The sequence below is a fragment of the Calonectris borealis genome, chromosome 21, assembly GCF_964195595.1.
Source record: "Calonectris borealis chromosome 21, bCalBor7.hap1.2, whole genome shotgun sequence".
NCBI lineage: Eukaryota > Metazoa > Chordata > Aves > Procellariiformes > Procellariidae > Calonectris > Calonectris borealis.
In genome coordinates this window covers 2184881-2211312 of record NC_134332.1, presented here as the reverse complement: position 1 = coordinate 2211312, position 26432 = coordinate 2184881, and the positions used below count along the sequence as shown (strand labels likewise).

General features: G+C 44.7%; 1 protein-coding gene across 10 annotated transcripts; it reads left to right on the top strand.

The window, feature by feature from the left end:
• The first annotated feature begins 105 nt into the window (after positions 1–105).
• On the top strand, positions 106–24185 carry LRRC8A (leucine rich repeat containing 8 VRAC subunit A). 10 transcript variants are annotated; one of them, XR_012676744.1, is made up of 5 exons: positions 106–362; positions 1948–2073; positions 13036–15199; positions 18542–20595; positions 22357–24185. XR_012676744.1 is itself a non-coding variant. In XM_075170316.1 (5 exons), exons 4-5 carry the CDS (start codon positions 13043–13045, stop codon positions 18815–18817), a joined length of 2433 nt encoding a protein of 810 aa, XP_075026417.1. In that variant the 5' UTR covers positions 106–269; positions 1086–1199; positions 1948–2073; positions 13036–13042; the 3' UTR covers positions 18818–24185. The 10 variants fall into 10 exon arrangements, 7 of the variants coding, with proteins under 7 accessions (XP_075026417.1, XP_075026415.1, XP_075026412.1 ...); XR_012676745.1 differs by having other exon boundaries at positions 18542–22428; positions 23487–24185; XR_012676743.1 differs by having other exon boundaries at positions 18542–23371; positions 23487–24185.
• The last annotated feature ends 2247 nt before the right edge of the window (positions 24186–26432 follow it).

Below are 26432 nucleotides of genomic sequence, written 5' to 3'. Positions count from 1 at the left end.
GACGGCCCCTTTAAGACGCTCACCATTTTGCGCGCTGCCCTGCACCAAGATGGCGCCCTCGCCCTCACGTCCCCTCCCCGCCTTTCCCTCTCCTCGTTATCCCCGGCCACCATAAATGCCGCCCACCCACCCCGGTCGACTGCGCCCTGCACAAAGATGGCGGCGTGTTCTTCTCGTCATGCCCGCTCCCAAGATGGCGGCGTCCTCCTTCGCTCCCGGCTGGCGGCGGCGGCGGGACGGGCTGATGGCCGCCATGCCGGGCGGGTGAGGTCAGTTCCGGGGTGGGGACGCCGCGGTGCGGCTAGGGGCGAACAAAAGGAGCCGGAGCCGGCGTGAGGGAGGGCGGGGGCCGAGGCGGCCAGGTGGGTGCGGGCGGCGGGGTGCTGCGGCCCGGCTCACGCCGCGCTCCCCGCAGCGGCCCGGGTGCGGAGGCGCGGGGCTATGTCCTCTGGGTGGGGCGGCCGTGAGGGGAACGGGACCGGACCCCGCGGTAGGCAGGGCTGGGGCTGGGGTCCGGCGGCGGGAGGGGGCGCCTGAGGGGGCGCAGCTCTGAGGGGAGGGCAGCGGCCAGGTGGGGTCTGAGCGCCGAGCTGCTCCCCTCGCACCCCCGGGCGGGCGGGGAGGATTTGCTGACTAATTCGGCAGTAATTCGTTTCCTCCATGTCCCCGCCGTCCCTGCCCCGTCAGGCGGCGGGGGCAGCCCGCGGCTGGCGGGGAGCCGGGGCGGGGGCAGGTGGGTCCCCCCTCGCGTCCGTGGGGCGAGGCAGGGCCGTCCCGTCTGTGTGTGCTGGGTGTCCCCTCCGGGGCACCTTGCTTCACCGGCAAGGGGGGAGAGTCCTGTATTCGGTACCTGGCAGCGGTGCTGGGGACGGAAGCTGGTTGGTTTTTTAATTTATATCTTATAGAGGATGTCTTTTCTGTTTCTGGAAGCCTGCGGTGGTGTGGCAGGCTTGGGGCAGATGGGGCTGATGGCAGCGGAGCCGGTACCGAGGCGTTCTGGCTCCGGGCTGGTGCTGAGGCCATCGCCTGAGAGGAGGCGGGGGAGAAGGTCAGACAGTCCCCTCCTTTAAACGTTTCCTTTGCAGCAGTCTGTCACAGCTAAGATATAATGGCTTTGGTTGAGGGGGTCGCTTCAAAACCTGTCGGTGTTAGTGGTAACTTTGGGATCAGGAGGAACGTATTCTTCAACATCTTCACCAGTACGGGTTATTTTTTTTTTTTCCCAGTGATGTCTCTTCCTTTTCATTTTTCCCTATTGTTGACAAAATGCTTTCTGAAGTTCTGCAGTCCTCTCCTACATAGCTAGGAGGCTGGACGCTTGAGAGATCTCTCAAAGCCTAGCTCTGCTTCCTTGTCTGTTTTCCCATGCCCCATGCTGACATGCAGGAAGCAAGAAAAAAAAAAAAGCTGTTGTAATTCTTGTTGATGGTGCTAAACTGCTGCCACTTTAAAAAGATTCATGTTGGTAGATATGTGTAGAGAGAAAAGGGGACAGTTGATTGAATCCAGAGTGGTTAGGAAGGTCTAAATTTCAGATATTCCTGATGGTAACATTTTAAAAAAACCCAAACTTTTCAGACTAGAAAGTAGGTAGTAAAACTATTAATCCTTCTTCTCATCTAAAAAATTTTGCTCTTTCTTTCAGGAGGTTAATCTGTCTCTACCAGTTTAGGCTTAGTTATGATAGTAATATTCAGCATCTCCTTTGGCTGGGTCTGCCACACCTGCTTTTTGGGAATTTCTGGAGATTCCTTCCTCCTAAGAGTTTTACTTCGCTCTTAGACCTCTTACCATCTTTCTAGGTATCAGGGTGTGTCTTTCTGATTCCCCGTGACCCTCTGAGTTGTTCCTTGCTTCTTAGATATCCTTTACCAAGCTTTTATATAACATGGTCCCTCTGTGAACTTGATCCCCTCTTCTTTGCTGATAATCTCTGTTTCGTTTCAGGGAAGCTGTTCCCATGGCGTGTGGGGAATGCAACGCTTCAGCACCCGCTCAGGATCCAGCACGCAGGAACATCATCCACTTCCAGCACAGAGAACTGAAGTGCAGATAGCAGAACCCAGCTGCAGGGTAAGGGCTCCAGGCCAGCTCTTGAGTGGTAAAGTAAAGCCAAAAAAATGACCAGGATACTACTTAAACACAGTTGCAAAGCACAGGGCAGTGATGAGATGAGTGATAAGGAGCAAGGAGGAAAGGTGGTTGATCAGAGGGTGATATGGGGAGGGTGGTGGTATGCTAATTAAATTCTGTGAGCCCTTAGTCAGCTTGAAGATGAAAAAAGAGTAAAGGAACTGAGCATTGTCCAAAGTAGAATATAACTGTTATATATCCACCCATACATCTAACTCCTGGCCAGATAAACCCCAACTTCTCACTGCACTAAACAGTAAATATTTGAAGTCTGTCCAGTAAATGGTTTGGTGACTGCCACCTAAAAGGAATGCAGCTGAGAAGCAGCGAGAACTGTTCACTTTGGTAGGTGCTCTTCCTTTCCCTGCAGGGTGATGTTTGTATTGCTGTATAGCCATCTCCTAGCAGTTTTTCACAGTGAACTCGGGAGTGCACTGGCCAGTCACCCCTGTGGGTGTCAGTTAGGCAATGACAGAAACTAGTTGCAAGAAACTCCCTGCTTCCTTGGTTCTTCACTAGGATAGTGATGAAAGGTATTGCAGAATCCCGTGCTTATCTTCACGATGAGAAATGCTGTCCAGATTGGCTGTGTTCTGAGCCGCGAGATGTGCAGTATGTTGCTTCCGGAATACAAGAATCCCTAAGTATTGCAATCTGGTTAGTGTTCTGGCAGTTCACTGATTTGTTTTCTGTACTGACCCCCTCATGGTATTTGGAAACCTTAACTTTATTCATGCAGGTCAAAGACAATGTGCATAAATATTTCCTTAAAGCATGCCAGAAGCCACGTGTTAAAAGCTCATGTTTCCATGTTTGAAATATGGAGTGCCTGAAGCCTTCCAGTGATGACTTACTGAATGCTTAGAGTTGATTACATTCTAGTAAATGCTGCAGGCATTCAGAAAGATGGTCTGTGGTTTGGGGTTCTCTGATACTATTTTTTTAAATAAGCAGTTGAGGTCAAATGTATAAGTTATTGTGTTATTGCTGTGTGATTGGGGCAGGCTTATTTAGAGGCCTTCATGTAATTCTACCACATTCTAAAGAGGGATTTTGTTCTGTAGAGTACTTAAAAAAGAAGTGAAACTCAATTCTGGTGTTAGATTGAGCCTAACTGGTGTCTAGGAAAACAGAGGTGCAATGTCGGGTGAGTGCTGGTGGAGCACAGAGGAGAAGGCTTTAGGAGTTTTGTGTGGGGCTCCTTAGTATGAGAGGGGGATGCATAGGTGTTGTTTTGGTAATGATTAAAAAGTAATGTATTCAGCTGCAGTGTGGTGAGCCTCCTTTTTGCATTTTTTAAAGTGTTTTCAAAAATAGCCTCAGTTTAGGATATGCACACTAATACTGAACAGGTGTTTAACCGTCTACATGCTTTGAAGAGTGTATCTTGAATGCTTCCAAGCAGCTCTTTACTTAAACTGTTGATGTGGTCCATGTATTTTGTATTGCAATTTGAAATCCAGTTCGTATAACTGAATTACACATGCCCCTCCTGCTGCTATGAAACTGCATTTGAAACTAAAAGCTATTCAGTCATGACCTCCCTGCTGAAATAATAGTGCTTCCTTCTCCTGTGTACTAAGTATCATTAACATTTGCTATAAAATTACCTTGTCAATTCACAAGCTCCTCTTTTGTAACAAATTTGCAAGCTGCTTCTCTAGCTACTGCCTTTGTGCACAGTAGAGCTGTGTGCTGGACTAGTTCACAGGTTCTCATTTAGAGTCTTGGTTTTATCAGATCTTGGTGATCACAGGTTAGATGGCCTGTCCCTTATTAATTGACTAATGCAGTCAGAAAATGTTCTGAGCTGGAAGTCATAGTCACTGTTTTGGAGCTCATGGTCCTGAAGGCAAGGCTTACAGGGTATGGTGAATAGGTGAATATATACTTATTCCTCTTCTTTCCTCAGACTGAGGTTAAATATTATTGTGCCGATAGCTGATGTCTTATTTATCTTGCTTTGCTCTCATCTGCGTCTTCTTTCATCTTAACTGGCTCATCTCTTTGAGCTTGAAAACAGCTGTGGCAACACCCATGTATTATGCATGTTGTGACAGTCTGTCAACAATCAATTAAGATTATCCTTGCTTAAAAGTTTTGGCTGACTTTGAATCTAGTGTCTTGATTTCTTCATCTGTTGTTAGATATGTAAAGCTGTGCTCTGTACACTGTGTCTTTAGCTGAAAACAGTTGGTTACCTTTGCTTGTATGACTCTTCTCAATGTTGGGATTAAATGCTGAAGAGCCTTCTGCAGCTGATGAGGTGCTTGAAGCTGTTCTGGTTGTTACAAGTTACTGCTGTTGCTGTCTGTTTTTCTTAAGTAGTTACTAACAGAGTTAATTCAATCACTTGCATTAGTCAGTACAAGGGAGTGTTTCATAGTGTCCTGTTGGAATAAGGCAGTTGTGCTTTTCCAAGACAAGCTCCAATGCCCTGTCCTTGAAGCATCTTTTTTATGGCAAAGAGGAAATTAATTTTGGATAGGAAGCCTGTGACCATGTGCATTCATAATTTATAAGCTGACACAGACATTTTTGTCTGGTTTGCATCACAGTTACAAGTCATCTGATAGCACTTAAATTTACATAGCTGTGTGGCACTGACATACAGTCCCTGCTCCAAGTGTCAGTGATGCTGATAACTTCAGACTGTGTTCAATTCTGTGCAGCTGGGGCAAAATGCTGTTGGAAGTCAGAAAATGTAGCAGGCCGAGCCAGGTCTCCATTGTGGATTGTTCTGATAGTGCGGATGTTCTTCCCTGTACTTGTTAGGACAGGCTTGCTTGTGTGACGGTAAACGGGAGCTGTTGCACTAGACTGTTAAGAAAAGAATGTCAGTCTTGCATCTGACAGGAAGAGTCAACTAAGGGGTAGCTGTAAAGATGATAAAGTGCTATCCGTAGTGTAGGTGGATTATTCTTTTTCATGAGCTTCAGTCAAGATGTTGTGACCAGTCAGTTCACTTCATCCTGCTGTATCTTGTGGCTTGGGTGGGGCTGAATGTTGCATACAGCTGCTGGATGGTTGTGTGAAAACCAACTTACATTGCTCTCAGCGTTGAGTTCGCTGGCTGTTCTACTAAGTGAAGAGTGTAAGTTCTGGCAGCTGCTGTTTCCACTACTCTATGTGCTAGTCTAAACGATAAATGACCCTTTAAACTTCACATATTCACTTCTTGATCTCAGAAGACATTTTGTCCCACAGGAGGGATTTATTTTTGCAGAAAAGGCCTGATGTAGGGATAACAGTTTGTTTATCAGGGCTTTGGCATTTGGCTTTACTGCTGTTTATTTCTAAACAGCAAAGGACAAAATCACTTGAGTTGTTCCATTGCATGTCTTGGAGTTTTCCAGTTGATCCTTGTGCTTGGGAGGCTGTCTGAGAGGGGCCTGAAAGCAGCTCTGTTTCAGCCTCCTTTTTTTCCTTTTAATTCTGGGCCTAATAAATATGGGGGTGGAGACACGTAAATTCCCAGTCCCATTTCTGACCTTACATTTCCTGGTTTTTGAACAAAGAGCTCTGTGTCATGCCCTTCTTTAGGATTTCAGGTGGCAGCATGCTAGGGAGGGAAGCTCTGCTCTGTTGAAAACTTATTGTAACATGTTGTAGCTCGTCAATAATCAGGGCTGTAGTCTTAACAGCATCAAGGTTTTTCCTTCCCTTATCTACCTCTGATGCTGTCAGCACATGAACAACTTTCTCCTTCTGTGGGCTTCTGAGAGGTAAGAAATTCTGTCAGCAGTGCTTGACTTCTGCTTTGCAAGTCCACAGTCTTCCAAGGAAATCCGCTGAGAATTAAGAATATGTATAGTGGAAACTAAAGAGTTGCAAGATCCAACATACAATGCATCCACGTCTACTTACCTAAAACTGTATTATGAGACTGCCTCACTTGGAAGCTGCATGCCACTAAAGGTGAGGAGGACTTCTCTGATTTCAGGGAGGTCCTGGAAGTAAGGGGTGGAAACCTAAATTCTTGTGCATGTCATGAGATCTTGCGTGTAGTCCTATTTTGCCAGTAGCTACATTAGTAACAGAACGGCCAACAGAAAGAAGGAGGAAAGAGGAGACTAGATAAAGTATTCAGCAAATGATGAGTCAAGTTGACAAACTAGCCAGTGAAACAGAACAGTGATGTTGTTTCTGTTCACTTTGTCCCTAGCTGGATATGCTGGCCAGCAGTTGCAGGCAGGAATTTCAAGCGCTGCTCAGCCAGGTGTCTGTCAACAATAAGTCAATCTTCACTTGTTTAGGCTGGATGGTTTTGGATAGAGGAATTGTCCAAATCGGGGGATGTTTGCTCCTGCAGCAGTTGCTCTGTTAATACCTTGAACTTGTTAAATATCACAAAGGTCCTGGGGTCTGTGGAAAGCATTCATGCTCTCAGCTCTGTCAGCCTTTATCTAGTAAGGTACATGCTGCTTTATGATGTCTCTGTGAGCCAGATATGTTTAATCTTGTTTCTGACTGGTTTTACTCTTTAGGTGTGGTGTACTCAGAATGTCCCTGTTCTTCTAACATGAGTGATTATCTTTGTCCTCCAGGTGTGTTAGTAAAACATAGGATTAGTACTTGGTGGTGCTTATGGTTGGCTGAAGTCTGGGTAGGTTTGGCAGGCTGGTTATGTAAGTCTGAAACTGCTGTTTCTTCTGTTGTATCAGCCTGTTCAGCATTAATGGTGAGGCTGTGCTGCACATAGGAGGTAGGTGCCCAGCACGCTGAGGCAGGGATGATTGTCTGGCAAAACAAGTCCATTGTGGGATGCAAACTTGGATCCAGGTGAATCTGCAGGCACTGAAGAGGTATGTAGTATCTAAATGTGGAATGTGCAAAGATTTCAGGAGCGTATTTATTGAGGCTGCATTGATCCAATGAGGCTTTAGCATGCAGATCTTTCCTGCTATGATCTCAGATGTTGCTGCTATAAACTGTCCTGGGGTTGTTCTGTATCGGATATGAATTGTAGTGCTCAAAGTAGCGCTGCATTGATGTAGCTGAAGCCCTCAAAGGAAAAGTAATTTCTTGGGGGGCGGGGGGTGAGGGACTGCTCAGGGACTGTGCAGTAGCTAGGAAAGCCCTGTGGAATGCAAAAGCTGAAACACCTCCGAGACAGACACTTGTAAGATATTTTTTTTTTTCCCCCTCAGTGTGCAAGACCTAAAGCCTGCCTATTTCATTATACCCTTGGAAAACTTACTTCCTTATGCTTCTGATAAATGGACAGGAGTTTAGGCAGAGATGTTCAGACCTATCAGTTTATGCAAGTTTAGTGAAATGGGCTTGCCTTTAAACTTGAATAAAGCACTCTCTTAAAATCTCACTGTCGATGCCTTCCATGCAGCAGAGTTAACTATACTGTAAGCAAATCACCTGTTTCTGAGCTCCAAGTGGAAAGTTCTGCAACCTGAGGTATATATGAAGGATCTCAGATCCTCCTTCACCAAGACTGCTCAGACACAGTACTTCCTTTCCAGTTATGACTGTTCCTGTCTATAAACTCCTTCACTCAGTTCATGTGTTCTGTGCTCAGCATTCAGTGAGGCTACATGACAGAACTGACTTAGCAAACGAAGCTTCTTCACAGTAAACACTTTCCTGCTGACCCAAGCACACTGGAGTTCAACTTCCGAAAAGAGCAGAAGCTTGAAATCTCTGCAGTCTGCCTGCTGCTCCTGTGGAGCTTGGTCTGGTCTAGGTCACAAGGGAGGTAACTTTATTTCTGTCTTCATGCAAGGATTGTTCCTAGTCTTATGCCAGAATAATATCCTCCATGTAAATCATTCTGTTCTGCTGCCTGTGTACTTGTTGGGAGAGTCTGTGTTCCAGCTACCTGCTTGGTTTCTATATAGTGATTGGAATCACAGTCCCTATGGGAAGAATCCTACTGTGCAGGGGAGTGTCAAGTGGCAGAGATGGCCCCTGAGAATCAGACTTCTTGGAGTTAGTCTGCTGTTGTCATCAACCCCAGCAGCAAAACTGCTTGCTCTAAGCCAGAAGGGAGTGTGTTGCAACAAGAATTGCATTCTAAAATGATTACAAAATGGAGTCCACAAAATAGAGATGACATTTGCATCTTGATGCAGAGCTGTCTTTTGGGAACTAGAGATGGATTACATGCATGGGAAATTTGGGTGAGGAGGGATGCAACTTTCCCACCTACTTTCTCAAGCTTTTGGTGGGCAATTTTCCCTTTTACTGCAGATGCTGTAAGTAAGATTAGATAAGACATGGCAAATTCCAGCTTCTGTAAAGGTCGCCCCTAGTTTTATTGTTCTTCTGGGACTTGAACAGGGTCTCCACTGCCGCCAGGAGGAGTGGGGACTTGCTATGAATGTCCTTTTCTTCCTCCAGTCACCCTGTCATTGTTACTGGAAGGCAGGAGACTTCCTGCTCCACCCTACCAGGGTTTAATTGCTGACACTGAGCCATAATAGGCTATCATGGGACACACAGATTTTTTTTTTTTTAGCTGTCTTGTAGGTGCACAATGTAAAGACAGATTTCCTACCCCATGTAACTGGTAAATAGAATTAGGGAGCCTGCTGTGCTAATTTCTTATTGGTTTCCTTCCTAGCTGTCTTGAGATACAAATCAAAGTGAGCACAAGGTTCATTTCTTGTGAGAAGAAATTAGGCATTTCCTGGATTGGGCAAAACTAGCAACCCAGCACTACAACTCAAGTCTGCAAATGCCTTAGCCATGAGACCCCAATTCCTGAAAAGAGATCCTCCCTATTTCATAAGCCTACTAGGGGTTAACTGTGAAGGGCCTGACAATTCCTGCAAAAGTTTCCCTACCAAGAGTGATGAAGCACTGGAGGGAGGAGGAAGGATCTTTGGGGAGAAGTGGCATCTAGGCAAGAGAAGGAAAGAGAGAAATTTTCTTCCTTGGTGTGGGGTAGGAGGAGTAAGGAGTTGTTTAAATAGGGAACAGTTCTTTTATGAACAATATCAGTCTTTTGACTGCATGTTCCTGAAAAGAAAAGAGGAATAGGATCTTCCACAGCATTTGTGGAGAGCAGTGAAAGGTATGGCAACATTTGTGTTACCTCTTAGATGTAGTTTAGAAGGAATCATAACAAAAGCTTTCCATCACAACTGGCAAGAGTGTTTAAGACAGATGTGTACTTGCTGGGAGACTGCCATTAGACTCTCTTGGAGCCTTAGAGTGGTGTGTAGTGAGACCTCTGGCTCTCAAAGCCCCCCTGGGTTACAAGTCTGGTAGAACCGAAGCTGCACTCACCTGCAAGCATAGTTGGATTGCAGAAGCTGAACCACGTCAAAGTTAACTGTTCCAGCAGATGACTGCAGTAGCTTTTGATGTTCCCCTTTTGCAAAGCTTTCCAGGCTTTCTCTCATTTGGACTGTAGAAGTGCAAGACTTTGCTCCCTCAGTCTGATTACGGTGGGAGGGATGCGGAGGACGACAGGGAGGGCATGCGTGTTCTTGTCTTGTTTGTTTTTCCTTGTGGTCCAGCAGTATGTCAGTGGTCCTGCCCTGGCTCTCAAACCTTTCAGTAGCTGAACTTCCTGGTTTCTCTATGAATTATCTTGCTTTCCTAGCCTGGTGTAGTAGGGGTCCTAACAAAAACACCCAAACAAACAAAAAAGCAAAAAAAAAAAAAAACTAAAATGTATATATATCCTGTTTTGGTGCTTCTGAAGAGGGAGGGAATGGATGGGGTAAGGGGGCTGGGGTAATATAAGGCTTCTGTCAGTAGTGATTAAAGGCCTCTGTCAGAGCTATAGATTCTCCTGCAGAAAATACAGATATGAAGTGGGTTTTGACTTTGAATTTTCTTGTCCATGTAGACGAACTGAGGAAACACACATCACCAGGAACTATGATTCAGGGAACTGTTTAACTGCTGACTTCATTTGAGGTGTTCTGGAGTGCAGGGGGTGTAAAGAAAACTTCTGGACCCTGTTTTATCCTGGTATTAGTGTTTCTGTATTATGCACAGACAGCTCTTCTCAAATGTATCCTGCAAATGGACTCTCTCCTCCCTGAGGTGGAGGTATTCCAAGAAAGAAGCTGAGGCATGGCTGAAACGCCTTGCCTAGGGCCTTGCAGCCAGCTAGCAACAGGACTGGGAAGGGGCTTGGAACACCTTGTCACTCCTCTTATTCTAGCTGCTCAGGCGCTGTTCAGAAGTTGTTCAGTTTTGCCTGTTCTTCCCTGTCCCTGTGAAGTGTAATCCTCTTGCCCTAAGCTGCTCAATGCAGTCCATTCTGCAGAGGCATGCCAGCCACTTCGCTAGTGCTCTGCAGCCTAACAGGACAGTAGTTTCTTCTGGCGGTGCTGCATATGGCTATTTTCATCCCCTGTTTCTGCATCCTGTGCCAGAATTGCACGAGTTTACTGGTTGATAAATTAATAGGTTTGCTGTTCTGCTTTGTTTTAGTGAAATTCTAAAGCAGGTATTGCCATTTTGTCTCTCAAAATTCCCCACTCGTGGGGTGGGTGGGGGAAATGCACGTAGAGTTACCCCAGTCTGTCTTTTGTGATGGAATAATGTAGTATTGGAACTAGATGGGCAGAAGGGCAAACACTTCTTCAGGGATGGCTGTCATCTTTCAATCTACCACCTCTAGTTGTGTGCAGCCTTCCCAAGTAGCACTAAGTCAAAGCTGGCATTTTAACATTTATTGTTCTAAGCAGCAAACCAGGGAATAGAGTTCTGTATTTAGTGTCTCTAGGGAATGTAGTGCTTTTTGAGTTCATATTAGGAAGGGCTTCCTTTGCAGTTCTGTGCTGGAAGTTCATTTTGAATACAAACTTGAATTCTACAAAGCAGGTGGTGTGGGCACCTCACTTGTCAAAGAAAGCTTTCTCCCAGCCAGTGGTATACAGAAACCTGCTATCGACCCTGCAGTCCCCCAGGACTCATTGGGACTGTCTGCACAAATGATATCTTATGGGTTGGGAAAACATGATTGAATTTTTGCTCTTCTTCCTTTACAATTGAATTCATGGGAGTTTCAGAATGACTGACAGATTACTGCTTGTCCTACTCCTGAACTTTGCTAGCAAGTATGATCATAGAATCATAGAATTATACAGGTTGGAAAAGACCTCTAAGATCGTCGTGTCCAACCGTCAACCCAACACACCATGCCCACTAAACTATGTCCCTAAGGGCCTCATCTACACGTCTTTTAAATACCTCCAGGGATGGTGACTCCACCACTTCCCTGGGCAGCCTGTTCCAAGGCTTGACCACTCTTTCAGTAAAGAAATTTTTCCTAATGTCCAATCTAAACCTCCCTTGGCGCAACTTGAGGCCATTTCCTCTCGTCCTATCGCTGTTACCTGGGAGAAGAGACCAACCCCCACCTCGCTACACCCTCCTTTCAGGTAGTTGTAGAGCGCGATGAGGTCTCCCCTCAGCCTCCTCTTCTCCAGGCTGAACACCCCCAGTTCCCTCAGCCGCTCCCCATCAGACTTGTGCTCCAGGCCCTTCACCAGCTTCGTTGCCCTCCTCTGGACACGCTCCAGCCCCTCCATGTCCTTCTTGTAGTGAGGGGCCCAAAACTGAACACAGGATTCGAGGTGCGGCCTCACCAGTGCCGAGTGCAGGGGCACGATCACCTCCCTGCTCCTGCTGGCCACACTATTCCTAATACAGGCCAGGATGCCGTTGGCCTTCTTGGCCACCTGGGCACACTGCTGGCTCATGTTCAGCCGGCTGTCAATCAGCACCCCCAGGTCCTTTTCCTCCGGGCAGCTTTCCAGCCACTCTTCCCCAAGCCTGTAGCGTTGCCTGGGGTTGTTGTGGCCCAAGTGCAGGACCCGGCACTTGGCCTTGTTGAACCTCATACATGATGCGATATTGCTGCTTTTTCACCATCATTAGAACAAGTTACAATGACTTCACTTTCTTTGCTTGTGTTGTCTGTCAGGGGAATTTTGTGAGCTCACAGTTATCATGGATCAGTCAGGCTTCCGGGCTTTCTATGGCTTTTTGAAGAATGTGCTTGAAGTTTCATCTGGAAGTCTGAAGGACAGAACAAGCACTGCCGTAAGCCTCTGCTTCCCAGAACATTTTGATTTCCTCTGTGACACTTAAATCCCAGCTGAGATGAACTCTAGGTGGGAGTGGTTGGTCAGGGAAGTGAATTCTTCTAAGTACGTTTCCCCCTTCCTCTACTTCTGCAGTAAATAAGACAAAGAGCAGCTGTTACAGGATTTCAGTACTGAATCTATCAGAGGGCAAGTAACTAATCGTTCCTTGGAGAATTAGTGAGGGGGAAGACAAAACTACTTAGATGGGATGAAAAGTCATGATATCAGGCAACTTTGTTTTCTTTTCCAGCTTGCTTTATCAATGTGATGTTGAGTTCCATCAATGAAGTGGTTCTAGGAAATATAACTGTATTGTATGTAAATCCTCTTCCTTGCCCCTGCAGTTTGAGAACCACACAAATGCGGAATTACTGTTTTCTAGCTCTGTAAAAACAGTGACAAACTCATGACATCTATGCTCTGTGTGTGGATTTTATCACTTCTAACAGTGCAGGCAAACTCCTTCATCCCTGAAATAAAATCCCTAGATAAAACAGTAAACTTCCAAATAATGGTCTGGCCGGGGTATCTTAAGTCTGTCCTGCGAGCTTTCTTTAAGTGTGACTGTCTTGCCAGTTCTGTGTATCAGTACCAGCTCTGATATTTTGTGATAATATCTGTCAGGGAAGATGCAACAAACTAATTTCACAGTCTCAGCTGTAGCAAATTACTCATGGGAAGCCTCATTCAGGTGTCTCCAAGTGACTTGAAATTGGGCCTCAGCTGATTCCAGTCTTGCTGTGTCAGTGCTTAAAACATGAGTTTCCCGATGCCCTCTTGAAAAGCAGAACAAAACTGTTTAAGCTAGTAATGCCTGCTTCTGGTTTCCTTTCAGGTGAATCATGATTCCAGTCACTGAATTGCGCTACTTTGCTGACACTCAGCCAGCATACCGCATCCTGAAGCCATGGTGGGACGTCTTCACGGACTACATTTCCATAGTGATGCTGATGATTGCAGTGTTCGGAGGGACGCTTCAGGTCACCCAGGACAAAATGATTTGTTTGCCCTGTAAATGGGTTACCAAAGACTCTTGCAATGACTCAGTCAGAGGTTGGACAGCTGCAACCCCAGAGCGTACCTACTATAACTCTAGTCTCGTTCCCTCCACTGATACAGGGCCTACAGGGATCCGATATGAATTGGACCGGCACCAGTATAACTATGTGGATGCAGTGTGTTATGAGAACCGTCTTCACTGGTTTGCCAAGTATTTTCCTTATCTGGTGCTGCTACATACTCTCATCTTCCTGGCTTGTAGCAACTTCTGGTTCAAATTCCCAAGGACCAGCTCCAAGCTGGAGCATTTTGTGTCTATTTTGCTTAAGTGTTTTGACTCTCCATGGACGACAAGGGCATTATCTGAGACAGTGGTGGAGGAGAGTGATACCAAGCCAGCATTTGGGAAAATGAATGGCTCCATGGACAAGAAATCCTCCACAGTCAGTGAGGATGTGGAAGCCACTGTTCCCATGCTGCAGAGAACAAAGTCTCGAATTGAGCAAGGGATTGTGGACCGGTCTGAGACTGGCGTCTTGGACAAAAAGGAAGGTGAACAGGCCAAAGCGCTCTTTGAGAAAGTGAAAAAGTTCCGCACACATGTGGAAGAGGGAGATATAGTTTATCGCCTGTACATGAGACAGACCATCATCAAAGTGATCAAGTTCATTCTGATCATCTGCTATACTGTTTACTATGTCAACAACATAACGTTTGACGTTGACTGTAAAGTGGACATTGAGAGCTTGACTGGCTACAGGATGTACCGCTGTGCTCATCCTTTGGCCACTCTCTTCAAAATCTTGGCGTCTTTCTACATCAGTTTGGTGATAGTCTATGGCTTGATCTGCATGTACACGCTCTGGTGGATGCTGAGGCGATCACTCAAGAAGTACTCCTTTGAGTCCATCCGGGAGGAGAGCAGTTACAGTGACATTCCTGATGTGAAAAATGACTTTGCTTTTATGCTCCATCTGATTGATCAGTATGACCCCCTGTACTCCAAGCGCTTTGCTGTCTTTCTGTCAGAGGTGAGTGAGAACAAACTGCGGCAGCTGAACCTCAACAATGAGTGGACTTTGGAGAAGCTGCGCCAGAGGATCACCAAAAACTCCCAGGATAAGCTGGAACTGCATCTTTTCATGTTGAGTGGCATTCCTGACACGGTCTTTGATCTCATTGAGCTGGAGGTCTTGAAGCTGGAGCTTATCCCCGATGTCACTATTCCCCCAAGCATTGCTCAGCTCACCAGCCTTAAGGAACTGTGGCTTTACCACACAGCTGCCAAAATTGAGGCTCCAGCCCTTGCCTTCTTGAGGGAGAATTTAAAATCTCTCCATATCAAGTTCACAGACATCAAGGAGATTCCTCTTTGGATTTATAGCCTGAAGACACTAGAGGAGCTTCATCTGACAGGAAACTTGAGTGCTGAAAACAACCGGTACATTGTGATAGATGGATTGAGGGAGCTGAAGAGGCTGAAGGTGTTAAGGTTGAAGAGTAACCTCACCAAGCTGCCACAAGTGGTGACAGATGTTGGTGTGCATCTTCAGAAGCTTTCCATCAACAACGAGGGCACCAAACTCATTGTTCTCAACAGCCTTAAGAAAATGGTCAACTTGACAGAGCTTGAGCTGATCCGTTGTGACTTGGAACGCATTCCTCACTCTATCTTTAGCCTCCACAATCTGCAGGAGATAGACTTGAAGGACAATAACCTAAAGACCATTGAGGAAATCATCAGCTTCCAGCACTTGCATCGTCTCACTTGCCTTAAATTGTGGTACAACCACATTGCCTACATCCCCATGCAAATAGGCAACCTAACCAATTTAGAGCGCCTTTACCTGAATCGTAACAAGATAGAAAAGATCCCTACCCAGCTCTTCTATTGCCGAAAACTTCGGTATTTGGATCTCAGCCACAACAACTTGACTTCCATACCACCAGACGTTGGACTTCTTCAAAACCTGCAGAACCTAGCTGTGACAGCTAACAGGGTAAGTGAGCAAGGAGCTGAGCATTCCTGCGTGAGTAAAAGTAACTCTGGCACTTCTGTTATCTGCGTGATTAAACACGCTACAATGGTGTGTGAAATACTCCTGGCACTGCCATTCTATTTAAATTCTCATGTTTCTCTCTGAGGGGTTTATCTAAAGCGAAACATTGCAAGTAACTCCAGGGGCAAGCCTTTCTTGAACAGCCCTTGTTCTGTAGCATTTCCTCTCTTAACATTGAAACTGCTTATAAGTGGCAATTGGAGGCTGTTGAAATCCTGCCTGTCAGTTGTTGCTCTGCAGTTGGAAGCTGTAGTCTCTAGCTTGACATCAGTTGTGGGCTTAAAATGGAGATCTGAGAAACTGTAGTTTAACCTAGAACTATGCACTTAAGCCTATGTACATACACTACGGCAGCAGCCATCTAGGGCGTGTAATTGTGTGGCTTACAGCTTTGCTTATCGTACTTTGCATTTCCAGGGAATACTCCATAGTTTGGTCTTGTAAGCATGCACTTTTTGTGAGAAGTTGGATACGGACAGACTTACGAAAAATGGTTCTTAAGCTCTCACTTTTTAAAATGCATTGTCTCGTTCCACAAAGGTGACTTTGGAGAGAGCAAAGCAATCTTCTGCAGTGTCCTTACTCAGGGCAGAGTGAACTAAACCAGGTTTATCGGTTGGCAGTCAGTCAGATGTGAAAGTGTGAACTGTGGCAATTCCTTGACTTTCAGAGGGGAGGAAATACGGTGGCACCTTGCTATGCCTCAGTATGATGGCTGTGGGTTTCCTTTGCAATCCCAGATAAGTCTAAGCCTTACCTGTCTAAGTCTAAGTGCAGAGCAGGTTAGAGGGGATGCCCAAGAATGCTATGCTGCCTGATTAGCACAAGTTGTTTCTTGGCTTGTGTTGGAGGGCGTTTATTTGCTTAAAGCAAACTGTATCCATGTTTTTTTTCCTGGATCTTTGTTCATGTGTTTGGGATTAAGGAGGCTCCATTTACCATGTATCACGAAGATCAGTCTGTGACTGCACAGACTCATCTGCTGAGCTGAATATCTTGTTGAAGCTTTCATTCATTCTGTCTGCAAATTCCTGGGAGGCTCTTTCTCTTGGAGTCTATTACCACCTGAAGTTGCAAAAGGCTCTAACGTAACTACAAATGGCAGACAGATCTAATTAGTGGCTTCTGGGTTCTTCTGGGAACGTGCAGCAGAATTGTCCCGGAACAGTCCTAGTTTTCACTGTCGTATATCAAGATCCTTACTGCTATTGGCAAGATGTATTCATAACTGAACACTGTCAAACTCTCTGTGAGAGGCAGACAGAGCAGCTCTAGTATGGTTTGGCTTTTCACAGAGGAAACGCTCTCAAATCAAGTATTTAATTGCTAACGCAGATCAGTATTACACAGGGTTCCTAAAACTCCAGCCAGCATTTTGAAGTTAGTGTCTGAAAGTTCAAGCCTGCGTTGTGCCACTGAAGGTAACGGCAGACAAGGGCCAGCCATTCAGCTATCCCAGTTTAGTGGCTGCTCACTCAGTTTTCCCAGCGCTAACAGACTGGGTGGCTGTGCATGTTTGTATGGGTGGCTTAAATGCTGGTAAACTTCATGGTATGCACACACCATTTCCTATTAAGTTAAAAGCCAAAATATTTTCTCAGGGCAAGCGGGGCTGATACGGGCAATTTCTGAGGATGGCATTAAGCAAAGATGAGGGAGTTTTAAAGATTCTTAAGCTGCTGTTCAGAACTGGGATAGTTCTGTACCATTTGTCTTCTGGCAACCTTCCTAGCACAGCTTCCCGAGGGTTAATCTGCAGTGTATCCTCTGCAGTCTTGGGGTGGAGCCTCTCTTGGATGAAAAGGAGTTAGAGGCAGCTCCATTTTCTGCAGCACAGTGTGGCACCACCCATTTCTCTCTGAAAAAACGCTAATGCAACAGGAAGGCTGGAGCAGCCTTTGCTCCAGTGTGTTCTGAAGCAAAAGGTGGTGAGGACCCAGTGAAACAGCTAAGCTGTTTGTATCCTCTGCAGGTGCCTGGGCAAGGCCACAGTTGCCCTGGGGCTCTGACAGCCTGGTTACTTACAGTAAACAGTGACAGCAAGAAACATAAGGACTGGTAGGCTGGCATTTCCCAAGGCCAGGAATTATCTCAAATGTCCTCTCCTAGCTCAGCAGTCTTAGCAAATCGAGACTTCTGGAGTTGGCTGGTACCCGTGTACCATTCTGGGAAGCAGGCTGTATTATAGCACATTGTTTCCTTCCTAAACCAATACTTGTCCCTTAAATAACACTATTATTTTCAAGAGTCTGTGATCATTTGATTGCATGTTGCTGTTTGCAAAACGCTCGACAGTACCAGTAACAATGACTGAATTGAACTGTCTTTAATTGGTCTGGTCTCGTCTTGGCTTTTCCTTGGACTCTGTCTCATTCAGAACTGATTACAGTCTAATTTAGCCATGAATGATGTCATGCATAATTTAAGTTTTAAAAAGGACATGGTTGCATTTAAAGGCAAATGATAGCCTCCAAGATGAGACTTTGAATTAAGGAGAGAATACTGAATTGCTACGTTTAGTTCATAGCCCAGTGTTTGTTAAACCTTAGCCATATTGTTTTCCTAGAAATTCTTTGGGAGGACTGGACTATTAAAAGGCTTTACTAGAAATAAGCCGTATTAAATTAGTGACTCATGCATACATGAAGGTGGTGGTGGGAAAGCTAACAGCTGGTGGCTTCATTTTTTTTTTTGGTTGCATTTTGGCACTGTCAAAAAACCCTGTGCTTTGGAGCCTAGAAAGTCCTTGCAACATTTCAAAGCCCTACAGAAATGATGAAGGAATAGCTCTAGTTCTCAGGGCCTGGAGATGGTACCCACATAGCCTCTGCTCTTATTACAGCAAAACTTAGTCTTTATTGTGTTCAGTATAATACCAATTGTACAATGGCTACTTAAAGCAAAGGGGCAGTGATCCAAGGGTTTGGGATGGAAAGAAGCTAATACTGATAGGAGCATGTGGCAGTATAGGCCAGCTGTGAGCAGGTTTCTGGTCCTCTAATCCTGTCCTTGGTAATGTCTTCTGCTTTAGCCACCATCACTGATGATCTTCTGTAACTAATGTAATAGTGTCTGAAAGAGGAATCCGTACAATCGTGGTGGTGTGACTTTTAGTTTGGGAACAGCCCTTATGGTGGAAAGCAGGAGCTCACTCAAGGCAGAAGTGGATGATCGAAAACAAGTGCTCTGTAAACCTTGAAGCATTGTGTGGGCTTGTTGGTCTCTTATGAGTGTGTGTCCTGTTTGCTCGTGACTTTGCCTGTGATTGATTTCTTTTTTCAGATTGAGAGTCTCCCACCAGAGCTGTTCCAGTGCAGGAAGCTGAGAACCTTGAACCTGGGAAACAATGTGCTGCAGTCACTTCCATCCCGGGTTGGAGAGCTGACAAATCTGTCTCAGATAGAGCTACGAGGGAACCGCTTGGAGTGCCTGCCTGTGGAGCTGGGAGAATGTCCTCTGCTGAAACGCAGTGGGCTTGTGGTAGAGGAGGACCTGTTCAACACACTGCCCTTGGAAGTCAAAGAGCGGCTGTGGAGGGCAGACAAAGAGCAAGCTTGAAGCCCTGAAAAAAGGGAAAAGTCTCTGACCAACTAGAAGGAAACAAAAGGCCATTCCAGTCCCCTTTTCCCCAGGTCCTCCCCTTTCTCCCCGCCAATCACTATCGGACTAGCCAAGGAGTCCCTGAACAAACACGACTCTGAATGAGGCAATTTCTTGCCTCAGATGCAGGATGGGGGAAGCTTGGGATCAGGATGAGGATGAAGACAGATTGGTCGGCCTCTGAGCAAGGGCCCGTGGGAGTAAGAGGTGTTGCTGTTCTGCACAGGAGGTGGGGTGAGGTGGATGGTGCTGGTGAGAAGAACTGACCTTTGAGTGGAGGAGAAAATGAAATGTGGGGATTGCTGCATTGCTCCAAATGGGGTTTATACGTGTCAGGGACTGAGAGTGTCCAGTGTCCTGCAAGCAAAGATCAAGAGACTGGGAAACCTCTTGAACCTCCATCTCTTTCTGTGACACCTGGTACTGTTCCCCTCTGACTCAGAGGTTCGGTCAGTGAGGCCCCACAGTGGGGTGGGATAGGACACAGACAGCTGATTTTATCTAGATGCTGGCATTAGGATTTGGGGGATAAACTTATCTCAGACATCAGCTTGAATGCAGGATCTTTTTTTTTTTTTAACCAATTGTCTTTCCCCTTTGCACTCCATATCTTCTCCTCTGCCCCTGGAGAAGGAACCAAACCCCCCAAAGTCTTATCTGCTCATTTAAGATTGCACTATTTTAACAGTTTCAAGTCACTTGTGCTGATGAGTAGATCACATAGCATCCTTCTCCAGCTGATGTGCTGGAGGCACTAACTGACCTAATTCCAGAGCTTTAGCCTGTTCTGAAATGGATGGTTATAGTGCAAGTGGGAGAAAGATCTGGATAAAAAGCAGTCGGACTGTCTAATCTACTCTCCCAGAAGCATTGAGTTGCTTCAGTATCTGGCTTTTAAAGTTTTTAAGCTACTTTTAAATTCTTGGTATTTTGTCACATATCAAATATGAACATAAAACTGGCCAGTGTCTTGGGGTGTCTCCTGGGGTTGGTGGTGTTAGTAAAGAGGAACACTCGGGTTTCCTCTGCACCTCTTGCCCCCCCCCATTAAGTTTAGATGCTTTGCCAGTGTTTTTCATGAACGTAGTCTACAGAGCTGCTTGATTCTTCTTCTCTGTTGTCCTCCTTGGTTTAACAGCTGTCAGTTCCTGTTACACCTCTTGACCTAAATAAGAGGCTAATGCTGATTGAACTTGGTGCTGGAAAAGAAACCTGTCCTCCTATTTCTTCCCCCTTTTCATTCCCTCAGTGTTAAGGAGTGGTATGAGAATCCTCTGTGGACTGAGCTCCTCTAGATCCCTGGGTCAGAGCAGTCTTTATTGAAACAAGTCTGACCTGTTTGGTATCGTTTGACAAAAAACCCAATCTTCTGCACTGGCAGAGGCAGATAACTTGTAATAGCTACTGATAATCATGTCCTTAAGGTGGGGTGGTTAAGGTGTGCCTACAATACACCCTAAGTCTGCTCTTTTCCATCAGAAGGAAGAGGAGGCTCAAGGACCTGCAGGTCCTGGTTGTAATACTCTGCATCAGACCAACAGGCTGGCTCCAAGGTGGAGTGCTGCAAGCTGAGGCATGAGAAGTTTGGAGGCCTCCCGTGTGTACAAAAGGGGGAAGCTGCAGCCATCTCCAAAGTGGTTCCTGGCAAGCTGCCAGTGAGTGTCCTGGCTTAGCAAATCGTGGTGATCCCTTGGATGTTGGGGCAATAAGGCACGCTGTGGCTTTCTTCATCAGATGTAAGATATGAAATATATACACTAAACATGCTGAAACCATGAACAATGTTAACTGGGCTCTGGATTTGTTGATGTTCAGATGCTTAAATAAAGCTACATTAAAATCCAGGAGATCTGTTTATAAAACTGCTTTTAAGAAAGATGTAAATTCTGCTTCCCTTAGTCCATTCATTATGAAAAGCTTAAACAGTCCAGGAAATAATATAATTAAATCTCTTTATCTGGAAGGCAAGGTACTGTAAAAGCTCTTCTTGTTTCTAACAGGGTTAGTGTCTTGAAATTGTGTTAGAGTTGGGGCCACTGCTGAAAGGATGGGGAAGTGTTGATGCTGATGCTTCTTGGATTGTACTCGTTCTATTTGCACAAGCATTTTGGATAAACGGAGAGGGCAGAAATTCCTAGGTGGGCTTAATGCTTCTTAAGTAAAGCAGGAATGGCTTCAGGCTTAGCTTCAGTAACACTGTTTTCCAGTCAGTTCCTTGTGGTGGGTGTGGGGGCTGTTTGGATTGTGAAGGAAACTTTTTTGTTCCCCTTACTCTGTGCCAAAAGTTAGTGTTGGGGAGTAATGGCTATTGCATAGAGGCTTGAACTCCGTTTTGTATTCAAGGCCACTGGGTAACTGGTTTACAACACATGTATTTTTGGACTAGGCAGGGCTGAAAGGGCAAAGCACCTCACAGGATTTTCACCTAGCTTACAGGAGGAGAGAGATTTCTTCTGTATGTCTAGATCATTGTAGACGAGTGCTTTGACTCTTGATTCTAGTTGTGGTCTTACTTATACAAACTAAACTTTACACAGCTACGTTAGAAGTTTTTATAAGCAGCTCCTGAAAGTATGCTGCAGTGCTTCTACAAGCTCGCAAGCCTCCTGAACTGCCGTGTGTCTCAGCGCTGAGTCCATAGGACAAGTGGACAATAGGCTATTCTGCTAGAAGTCAGAGACTGTCTCTAACTTCTGATCAAATAACAGAGCCATACTCCTGCTGCTTGCTGAGTAGAGACTGCCCTATGCCTGAGGTCTACAAAGCAATTGTAAGACAGGCCAGTATTGATCATGCATGAAAACACTAGCTTTTTGATGCTCTTACAATATTCCAAGCTCAATTATTTTTTTTTTTTTGGTCCTGGCTGCTAGGGCTTGAGATATCTTCCTGTGTGGCAAAACTGGGATGAACAGTCTGATAACTTCTTGTGTCAGAAACACAGGTGGCACAAAAATACATTGCCACTCTGGAAGACAGCAATATGTATTATTTACTCCTGATATGTGCTTCTTGGTCTTCCTTCAAATAGGTACTGATTCCAGAGTATCAGTCTCATATGATGAGATGGAAGAAGCTTTAAAACTTCAAGGATAGGGTCTAAACCATGAGGTCCTGAACGTGTTTACTGCTCAGGGCTCCTGCAAAACTCAACCCACAGCAGAGTGAGTCATCCACTTCCCATACTTGTCTGGATTGCTCAGTCTTTGAGGGATGAGCTTACGTCAACAATCCTTCCTCATTTGCAAGTATTCAATCAGTGTATATTATATTTTTTCCTTTAAGCTTCCATCAAACTGAAGTTTAGGGGTTTTATTTCTGACATTGATCTGTATGTTCAGAAAAAAAGTTCAACTTAAGCAGACAATCAACAGCCTGGTCAGTGTCTTGTTCTCCTGACAGGCTTTTCAAAGCACTCTAGTAGAAGCAAACCAGATTATTTATTAGCTGCTAAACCATAAAACAACTTGAATTAAAACCAACTGTTTCCTTAATAGCACTTCTGAGCTGAATGAGTTCTTGGAGCCCCTGTAGATCACAAGCGTGCTCATCCTATGTTAGGACTGAAGGTTAGTAAAATGGAATTCTACCTTTCCTGCTAAATACCCCCAAAAGTAATAAGTTGCAACTAATTATTTTGAACCAGCTGAAAGGCAAGGAATACCAAACCTATTAAATGTGTTAAATCTTGCTGTATCTCTGAAACTATGCACTGGAATGTTAGCTGAAGTTGTTCTGTTTAAGATTGTTTTCTGATTTTATTATTTGGTCCCCAGTTAATTCAGCAGCTGGAATTAATTTACTTTAATTTACTCTGCCAGTCTGAATGGTTAAATAGCTGTTACAGGTATCTTTCATGATGTGGTGTTCTTCGGTATTAATTGTCTCTTCCTGATAATATCCTACCTCATTTTTTATTTTTTCTTATTACCATTTATACACTTCGTTTAGCTTAATTCATTTTAATTAAAGTTCTTGGTGTTCATTACCATAAATAGTATTAAGTGGCTTTCTGTTGCTGAACCACGCTGAGGTCCTCTTCCTTTTTTATTTTTTTGGTTTTTTCCTCTCTGACAAATGATTCTAGGAATTTTGAGAACAATAACACATCCTTTGCAGATGATGAGACGTATGGAAAAAAGTTTCAAATATTATTGATTCAACAGCTGTGACATTGTTTCCTTTCCTTACCTTGTTTCTGCTTTGGAAAGGGACTCGCATGGTTTGAGTTCTTTGGATTTTTTTTTCAGTCCTCCTTCAGGGGAGGAATAACTTTTTTTCTTATTAATAGCTGTGCCTTTTCTAGAGGTACATTAATGTAACTTCTCCATAGAGGCACTTGCCTCCTTTAAGTGTATTTGTAATAGTTTCTGCCTGAAGCCAGCTGTTCCCTCTCATTCTTTCTCTTTCAACCATGGAGAGATTTCTTAATTTTTCGCATGACTTCTCACTGACAAACAATATTGTCATACCGTAAACAGTAACGTCATCTGCTCTGAAATGTTACCTAAGGTAAGGCTGTGTGAATGCGAACTAGTAAAACTATTGCTTAAACTTCACTTGGATTTCTGTTTTTTTTCTCATTGCATTTTAAGATTTCCCCCCCACACACTGTTTGGCCATACAGTGGATCCTGTAGGTTTACTAAGCACGTGCCAAAACAGAGTGAGTTTTCTGTCCTACCTGCATTCTAACTGCATGAAGCAGAACTGGAACTGGACAAGTGGTGTTTGACTCAGACCTTTCTCCCTCCATCCCTCCAGCTGCAGTGGTAGGTTAATATTCAACTGCTTTGGCAGTATGAAATCCTCCAGAAATCTCACCTTCGAAATCCCTTTTCAAACGTAGCTGTACTTGAATTGCTGGACCCCAATAGCAAAGGTGAACTTTGTGTGAATTCACACAAAGAAAGGCTTAATTTAGGATTTCTGGAATTAGCCTTCCTCCCTCTCTGTCTCCTTTAAAGGAAGTTTATGGAACAATGGGGGAAATTTTTCTAGAGGAGACTTAATGAGAAGGGGGCTAATGAGCCTGAGTCATCTTTTACAGCTGACAAATGTGTCCAGTTAAGTAAGACACTACTCATGGCTTAAACATTTTTCACTCCCATTTTGTAAGTGTACGAGCAGGGTTGTGGTTTGGCATCCGAGACCTGCAACTTGATGTAACATTTCAGAATCATGATATTCGCTTTGTACGTGGGATTGTTCGGGCAGCTGATCAACAGCACCTCCACCTCAAGCACTGAAGGCTGCTATTGTTTTCTCTGAAAGACTTGTAAGACTGGACACTTTAACAGAATAAAAGTTTTAATTTTTAACTTGCATTTTCCTTTTATGTCTGCTTTCTTTTAAGTTTTCTATATGCAAAGGCACTTAGCCTTTCACGATCTCGCTTTTCGGAAGACAGATGTTAATAATTCCAGCTATTGTGTAGGATTATTGGGGTTTTTATTCATCACATGAGTCCTTGTGGATTATGACATTCCTTTATGAATAAGCAAAAAGTAGACATACAGCGAGAGAGGTCCTGCTCAGTGACAAGCCTGGACTGCCTTCCGTATTTCACCATCACCATGGCTGAAATGGTTTATGTTGCCAAATACAAGACTTGGGAATATTGTCTACATAGACCTATAGAAACCCAGTTGGGTTTTTAAAATCCATACTGCGCTCCCCTTCCTTAGGAAGGGGATAGGGGCTGAAGTCAATGGAGAAAACTGCCTGTTGCCATAGAAAGAGTGTCTTCAGCCAACTGCTGGTAACAAAGAATTTGACTGTGTTTCCTAGCTGTCTGCCTACCCCATGCACTCCTTTTCAACTGAAAATGCTGGCGGACAGCATCTTTCCTAATTGAGCATGTTCACGATGTGTTACAGAGAATCAGCCTATAACTTTTAAAGATGGTTTGAGTTTCCGTGCAGCCCTTTTATTGTATAGAAAGGTATTTCTCTTGTGTTTTGCCTTCCCTTGCTTCCTTTGCCCAAGACTACTTGACCACAGTGACATTGGCCCCACTTCAGTGACAGAAAATGTGAGCAGGCTGTGAAACAGGTGAAAGGAGGTAGTCTGTGATGCTGCTTATTGGCCTTGATGAGTTTTAATGAAATGCTTAGCAGGACTGAACCAAGAAAGGAGAGGACAAAATGCCCCTTGTCATCTAAGGCTCACTTGGACTGCAGCTTCTTCTGGCAAGGATTTACCAGCTCTTTGAATAGCCGAGCAAAAGGAAAGCGTGAAAGGTACCATCAGAGAAAACTGGTGCTTGCTGGATTCCTGCAGGACTAATACAATGATGGGGAAAGAGCCCAAGGGTAAAGAACTGATCTGTCTTTGTTGGAAAAAGACTTTTAGTCCTGATAATTCCAAATTTTCTTCATAGCTCACTGAAAAGCATAGAGTAAAGATGCAGAAGAGGCAGCTGGAACTATATTGGTTTTATTTCAGTAAAATCCTCTAGCCCTGCTGCACCATAAGCTTTTTACCTTGCTGATTTTTGAAGAAAGTAACCATTTTGTTTTTACCTGTTGATGACAATGAGAATTCTTGTGATGGAAAATTACTGCATTTCTGAGGCTTCTGATAACTTGAAAGAAAGGACTGCCAATACAGGGGGGAAAAAAGTATTCAAGTATCTATGCTATTTTAAATACTAATATACTATTTAATACAATTTAAATACTCATTTTGGTTATTGTTGTTTCTGTGTTCCCTGTTTCTCATTAAATATTCTATCACTTCTTGCCGATCATATCCAAGACTTCAGGAGATGTGATAAGAGATCTAGCTGAAATTTCTGCTTACCTAATAACCCTGGCAGCTCCAACAGCAGCAATTTTGGCGAGGGTGCTGAGCTGCTCAAACTGACTCCGGAGAACTGGCAAGCTGGCTTGGCTCCAAATGGTTTCAGTAGGAACTCTTATTGAGGAGGAGATCAGGATAATCATGCCAGTCAAAAAGGCGTTTGAACACTTGTGCTTTGTCCGCTGCAGGGTTGTCGGTGTTCCAGAGGTCACTCACTCCTCTACCTTTCATACAGACATGGGATGGGCTTTGGCAGCCTCCAATGGACTTTGCCAGAAGTGCAGTTTTCTTGCGGAGCTGGCAGGAGAAAATGTTATTTAATAGTCTGCAAAAGAGCTCTCGGAGGGGGAGAAAGGGAAGGAAAAGGGGGTCATTTCCCAGTTTTGTCTGAGTACTTTCTACCTTCCTTATTTAAACTTACTGGAAGAGAAGGTATTTACAAAGATGACATCCTTCTCTTTGACTTTTTTGGGCATTATGTGGTGGAGGTGGTTTTCCTCTTGCTGCAAAGGTCTTTCTAAGCCTCAAAATAGGAGCACGTCTGGAGTGGCAAAGAACTGGAGGACTCCTAAGGACAGCCACTGATGAATGCTCCTGTAACCAAGATGGGTCGCCTCTCCTGGTTTATGCAATCATCTTCTGGTACTTGCTGTGTTGTGGGCTGCGATCTGCTGTTTATATTGCTCAAAACAATCTATAGAACAGGAAAGCTGTGGTTTACTGTCAGGCGTATGAACTAAAACAGCTTCTGAAGTCATCACGTGTGCGTA